The 6479-nt window shown below is 44.8% G+C and overlaps 1 protein-coding gene across 1 annotated transcript; it reads left to right on the top strand.

Annotated features, from left to right (window-relative positions):
* The first annotated feature begins 477 nt into the window (after positions 1 to 477).
* LOC119382803 (mitochondrial ornithine transporter 1) lies at positions 478 to 5099 on the top strand. Its single transcript, XM_037650662.2, has 6 exons — positions 478 to 633; positions 742 to 875; positions 1924 to 2323; positions 3255 to 3427; positions 3995 to 4144; positions 4909 to 5099. The coding sequence occupies exons 2-6, from the start codon at positions 752 to 754 to the stop codon at positions 5031 to 5033; spliced, it is 972 nt and encodes a 323-aa protein (XP_037506590.1). The 5' UTR covers positions 478 to 633; positions 742 to 751; the 3' UTR covers positions 5034 to 5099.
* Positions 5100 to 6479: the final 1380 nt, after the last annotated feature.

Here is a 6479-nt window from a genome sequence, read left to right as displayed (position 1 = left end):
GTGTATGTTCGTGCGTGCGTTTGTATGTGTGCGCGTATATATACGCAAGCAAAATTGAAAAATTTCGGGGCGTTTGAACCCCCCCAATCCCCGCCCCCCCTTGGCTACGCCCCTGTAGTAGACTGAAGGGGTGTCCAGCGCTATCTTATCATGGTTCGGAAAGCGAATGCGTTCGCTCGCCCTCGCGTGATTGGCCAGAATTGCGTGAGCAAAACAGGGATTCAGGTCCATCTCGCGAGTGTCCGCTTTCGAAATCTCTGTAGACAGCGACCCAGTTGAAGAGAAGAACGTGAAAGAATCTGAAAGAGCGCAAGTGGGAAACGCTTGCGACGAACGCTTTTAAATTTAGCGGGAAATTATAAACAACTAGTAGGTGCTGCCACCCCGTGCATTGTAAGCACACTTTGTGTAACGAAGCGACGAAGCCCGCACCATCTGTCGTTTGCGAGTTCACTTTGCGCCGCGCATGTGGTCCGTCCGCTTCGCTCGGAGCCGCCGGTGTCATGCGGTCAGCAGTGTGGAAACCGTAAAAGCGGCACTGCGAAGGACCTTGAACGTAATGCGGGAAACACGTTTGCGTGACTAACATTCTTATTAGAGCAGCGCTTATTTGTGCATCGACAAACACAGAAAGTAAGTTGCTTTCGCTTGACTCGCTCGGCGGGCGGGTTCGCACGTCCCTACGGACGTGCGGGCGAATCGCACGGATCGCCCGACACCTGATCTTCGGTTTCATTTCAGCGGGTGCAGCATGTCGAACCCGCTTCCTACCGAGCTGCACGATCTCCAGGAGCTTCGCGATCACCCTGAGATCGGAGGAACGGTGTACAAGCATTACTTAGCCGCAGCCGTCGACTTGGTCGCTGGGACCGCCGGTAAGCGAAGGGATTATGCAATCTTCAACCGACACGTTAAAAGTTGCGCTGTAGGCCGCAGCTGCTGCTTCCGCTTCGTTTACCTGTGGCTTCTTTAGTGCTGCCATCGTGTAATGCAGCGCGTCGAAGCCAGGAAATCGACACGTGCAATGCTATTAATTTGAAAAGGCACGAATAGCCCGACTCGATGCACACGGAGGGCCGGCGCTTCGCGGAATCGCTTTAATGTTCACCCTTTATAAAAATCGTAAACAAAAAACTGTTTATCAAGCTGTGGATATTGGTTTACGTGGCACGAAGTGCCACTGTCGACCGCGTGCGTAGCTGTGCTAGAGCGTAGAAGGGTTTCTTGTACACTCTAGCTGCGCTGACCTTCGCATATATTTACTTTAAAGGAAATGTGCTAGCATAAAATGGTCTCCGCTCTCCGAACAACCAACACTGAAGTTAACGTGCCGAATTTTCAAAATGGCCTGAACATGCATTGTACGATTATGCAGCTGTCGAACTTAAGTGCAGTTTTGCTTTCGCATACGCCGATCGAGTGGTCTGCCGCTAAAGCATTGCAAGTCAGACGTACATACACGCGCCAATCTCGTGCTCGTTTCTCTTAACTATGTGTGTGTCTTGGCATTTTCCACAGGTACGCTGCAACAGTTTGTGATTTCCGACCCAAAATTCACACTCAAAGCGGTTCACTAAGTCACGTGACTTAAGATACCGTGTTTACTTGCGTACTGCCAGCACTCGTTAATAATGGCTAATGTCGGCTAGAGTTGGCTAAATGCATTAAGAAGGTATTAACAGCTCATAGAGGATAATGAAAATGGACAGGATAAGTAGAGGCAATGCGTGCTATTCCTTTTCCTTATTGTCTATTTCCTGTTAATGCGTTCTTAATTGGTGATTTGGTAATCCTTACCATCTCCTCCAACCTTCATTTCTTGGCTATAAAATTGCTAATGTTGACTGTCAGCTGTGACAAGTCTAATGTTGTCTCCATTAAGTTGCAAAAGTTGCCTACCATTTCTTTTTTATTTTATAAAAGGTGGTGCTGCCACCGTGGCCGTCGGTCAGCCTCTCGACACGATCAAAGTGAAAATGCAGAGCTTCCCCGAGCTGTATCCCAGCAGCGTCAAGTGCTTCCAGAAGACTCTCTCTCAGGACGGTGTGCGGGGCTTGTACGCCGGTACCATCCCTGCACTGGTGGCCAACATCGCGGAGAATTCGGTTCTCTTCTGTGCCTATGGAGTGTGCCAGAAGGTTGTGCAGAAGTTGGTTCGAAAGCCCAACGTGCAGGAACTGAACCCCCTGGACAACGCCTCAGCAGGTTTCCTTGCTGCCTTCTTTTCTTCGCTCACCCTGTGCCCTACTGAGCTAGTCAAGTGCAAGTTGCAGTCGATGCGAGAGAGCACTCATTTGAATGGGGCCACCAGCCAAGCTGGCATGTGAGTTGTGAAAGTGCAAGGTTTCTTCTCGTACATTATTTCATTTAGTTGTGACGTCTTTGTTTTTATCTTTGACACTGTCACAACAGGAAGCGGTCAAATTCTTGACTGGTTAGGACGAGCATGCATCATCCATGCCAAGGCTTGTTCCTCGAGACTGTTTTTGATGAGCACAGCACATAATGAATTCTTTTTCGTGAGGTGGGTGCATCTCTTGTCACAAAGCGAGGACATACATACACTTAGGCCGGACATTTATTAATACAATGAAAAGGCCGAAGAGTTCGTTAAAATCCATGAGATGTAGAAAACGTGCCACACACTACCTTTGTGCTTATAAGACCTTGGTCTGGTTAATATTGTTACGCGACTACAGAAGACAACCTTCTTCTATGACTGAAATTTACAGATGGCGTGGAACAAATGAGAGAAAAGAAGCTGTGGTCGGCTTGTCTAAAACAGTTTGAAGCACAGTCTAGCATGGATGTCTGTCCACACTGACCTTTTTATCCAAAGCCAAATTAAATTGGAAATGCATAGTGTACCAGAGAGGCACAACAAAATTATGGTTCACTTTTAGTGTGAATAAGTAAATGATTGCATTGTGTACACATAACGTGCAAGGTTTTCTGTACGATACTGCTACCTAGCTTAGACAAAATGCTTGGTATGTTTGACTTGCATTGTATATGGTACCCTTTGGTACCATTCAAATGATTCATTTGAATCTTAGTAGTAAGCTTGTCATACCTTGTGATACCTCAATTCAAACTGAAAAAACTGAGCTGTATTTGTAGTCACAAACCATTTAATACAGTTAACTTACTGTAGCAGTATTTCATACCTCTCTGTAGCAGTTATGGTTATGTGCACTGAAAGATAGTAGTCTGGCTTCTCATTACACTCATTTTGTTTTTACATTGCCTTGCAGTGGAACGTGGCAGCTTACCAGGCAAATCTACAGACAAGACGGCTTCTTGGGATTTTTCAAAGGGTTTTCAGCTACACTTGTCAGGGAGATGCCTGGATATTTCTTTTTCTTTGGAGGCTATGAGGGAGCTCGTTACCTACTCACACCGTTGGGAAAGACGAAAGATGAAATAGGTGAGTATGGCACGCAGTCACTGGCTCTGATCTTGCACCACCTTTAATTTCATTTATTCCATAATAAGGGCCCAAGGGCATTACATAAGGTGTGTGTGTAGTGGGGAGGGGGGTTAATGCTTTCTGAGGGGTTGTCATTGACTGCTTCAGTAAAATACACACAGAAAGTACATAAGAAAACAAACAGAACATGCTGCCTCTTCATATTCATGAAGAACTGACAAAAATGGCCACTGTTCTTTTGCATTGTATGCATGAATGTACGCTGCTATCTTGCTTTATGCTTTTGACTCCTGTCCCATTGAAGCTTCCAAGCAGTTCTTCAGTCAGTACACAGGAACGACTGCTACACGTCTATTTTCAAGGGCACTTCCCACTCACTGTACTAATGCATTTCATACTTCGGTTGCAAGCAAAGTTCGGTGCCCGTCAAAACTGTCCATGGGGTATTGCTACTAATTTATTTGTATTACTAACACATCTACATAGATTTAGCCTTACTTTAAGCCCAGCATACTCTGTAGGAACCTCTGTAACCTCACCTCTGTGCTTTTCCTTAATCAACAGGTGTTGCCAGAACAATTGTCAGCGGGGGTGTAGGTGGCATGTGCCTTTGGCTCTCCATCTTCCCAGCCGATGTTATCAAATCTCGCATTCAGATCTCAGGATCGAATGAGCCAGCCCTCTCTGTAGCGAGAACCATAATTCGTACCGAAGGTGAGTATAGATTCAACAAGGCTTCTTTGTGGATCAGGGTTGCTATGTAACCATCGCAAATATAAATGCTGTAAGTGTTGCTAAAACTCTGTGAAGGAGATTATGGTGAAGTCAGTGAGCATATACAAGAAGCACCTTTCATTGTTCTCGTTTGTTCTTGCATCTGCATTCCAGTAATGCTTACAGCCTAGAATTAAATTTGAGCAACATCGGTGGGGCTTAGAGGATGCAATAGTGAGTATAGTAGCATAGACATATGGGACATGGTCTTGCTGGGCTTGTCACTGCACAGAATTGCAAGCAGCCACGTTTTCCTTGAACCGGCCACGTTTGATGCCGCAGCATTGTGTTAACATTTCTGTGCAGTAGTAAGGTATGTAATCGGCATAGTCGATCATGACCATCAGAGTGGCAAGGACTCCCCGACTTGATTTACGTTAAATGTTATTGTAGTACGCTGGAAACAAAAGCATATCCTTTTTGCTGTAATCGTTGCAAAGCATGAACACACAAAGACAGGCTGTGCCTCTCAATTCCAGCCTTTACACCGGAACAGGAAATTGGTGGCTTTTGCAACACCTACGATCTGTAAAGTGTTGTTCTTGTCTGCTGTTCAAACTGCTAGCAACTGTGATGCATCAGCACTATGAGGTGTGAAGGTTTTCCTGTGGTAGAACTAGTTCAGTGCAAAGCAGTATGTATGAGAGCATTGTTATTGGTTACCTTGTGACTCAGTTATCCCTCCCCCCCTTTTCTTATTTCAGGTGCTCTAGCCCTCTATAATGGATTGGGACCAACATTGTTGAGAACATTTCCAGCAACAGGAGCTCTCTTCCTTGCATACGAGTACACAAGAAAAACACTAAACTCTGCTTTTGGCATTGAATGAGATGTTATTCTCCATTGTTATTTGTTGTGTATGTGAATGGCACAGATATAAAGATATATACGTATACTATCGTTGATGTTGCAGGTAGTTGCACTTGTACTTCTTTTACCTCAATGTGATTCCCGTTCTCTGCTCTGTTGTCTGTGGCATCTGTGATTCGTGTACTCTGCCACAGTGTATGCAGAGCATCTCGTACCCAAGCTGCTCATTGCCAACTTGTTCCCTGTGATGTCGTACTGTAAGGGGACAGTGACACCACATGCAGGTGGCACAGCAAGACGTTCAACTTACTCAACCTTTGTTCTAATGTTTGTCATGAACTGTACTGCCGTTTACTGATGGATCAAGTGAGGCACTCTGCGGCAGTGAGTAAACATGTATTTTTCATATTACAGAAACCGTGTCTTTGCTGAAAGTTGGTGTAGAGAAAAAAAAAGTAAAAAGCCTGCTGTATCCAGTTATGAGCATGAAGAACCTCAATGTCTAAACAATTGCCGCAGCCTGGAGGTAAAGCTGTGGTGAATCGCAGCACACATGAGGCTCATGAGAGGTAGCGCTCTGATCACAAAAGGGATCTGGACTAATTAAATTAGCTAGTTAGCTCAGTCTAGTTGACATAGACCAATGTGAATCGTGACTTGTTTTACACGACCGAGAGCCTGAGTTTCTTCATGGGTGAGACTTGCTCTAGGGTGCATTCACAGTGGTCATTGAAAGATGTTGCTTGACCATACGGTGACCAAGGAGCAAATAGAGGTAACCGATGTTCACAATGGCAAGTTTGACTGGCCGTCAGCACACTGAATTGTTTCACAATTTATGATGAAGTCTGCTTCCTCTACCATGGCCACGTGATCTCGGCAGGTTGCCAGTCTCAATGAGCCAAGTCACGTTTGCAAATGACATTTTCAACAGTTGTGGGGTGAAACGTAAGGTTACTGAAAGTATGCAACTGTAGTACGATATACAGCAGTCGGCGAATGTATGTTTTGCACATTATCACGCTAGCGAGTGCTGTAGCTTGAACATGTGCAAATCATAGCAGATGTCTCGTGAAGTAGGAGGAATGGCAGTGCCCACCTACTTAAGCTTAAATCGATTGCTCAGTATTGTTGTTCACCTGCTGCATGTTGTACTTATATCTAGACAATGGTAGATAATTTGCATTTAGGCAATATTTTATATGTCTGAGAGCTGCAACAAATCTCTCTTGAAAGATATTTAGGGACCATGCTGGAGTTTTTAGAGCATTGAAAGCTGTCAAAGCTGTATGATTGTGTTGCCTTGTATGATGTTGTTAGCCAATGATGGTTCGTTTGCGACAGTGACTCAATGAAAGTATGAACACCATTAAAATCTAGCTATTTAATATAAGCTCAATGCTATGTGTTTTTTTTTTAATAAAGCTATGAATCCAAGGTGTAAACTGTTGATTTCGGATGTTAA

Source organism: Rhipicephalus sanguineus, chromosome 2 (assembly GCF_013339695.2).
Source record: "Rhipicephalus sanguineus isolate Rsan-2018 chromosome 2, BIME_Rsan_1.4, whole genome shotgun sequence".
In the NCBI taxonomy this organism is placed as follows: Eukaryota; Metazoa; Arthropoda; class Arachnida; order Ixodida; family Ixodidae; genus Rhipicephalus; species Rhipicephalus sanguineus.
This window is presented reverse-complemented; position numbering and strand designations above follow the sequence as displayed.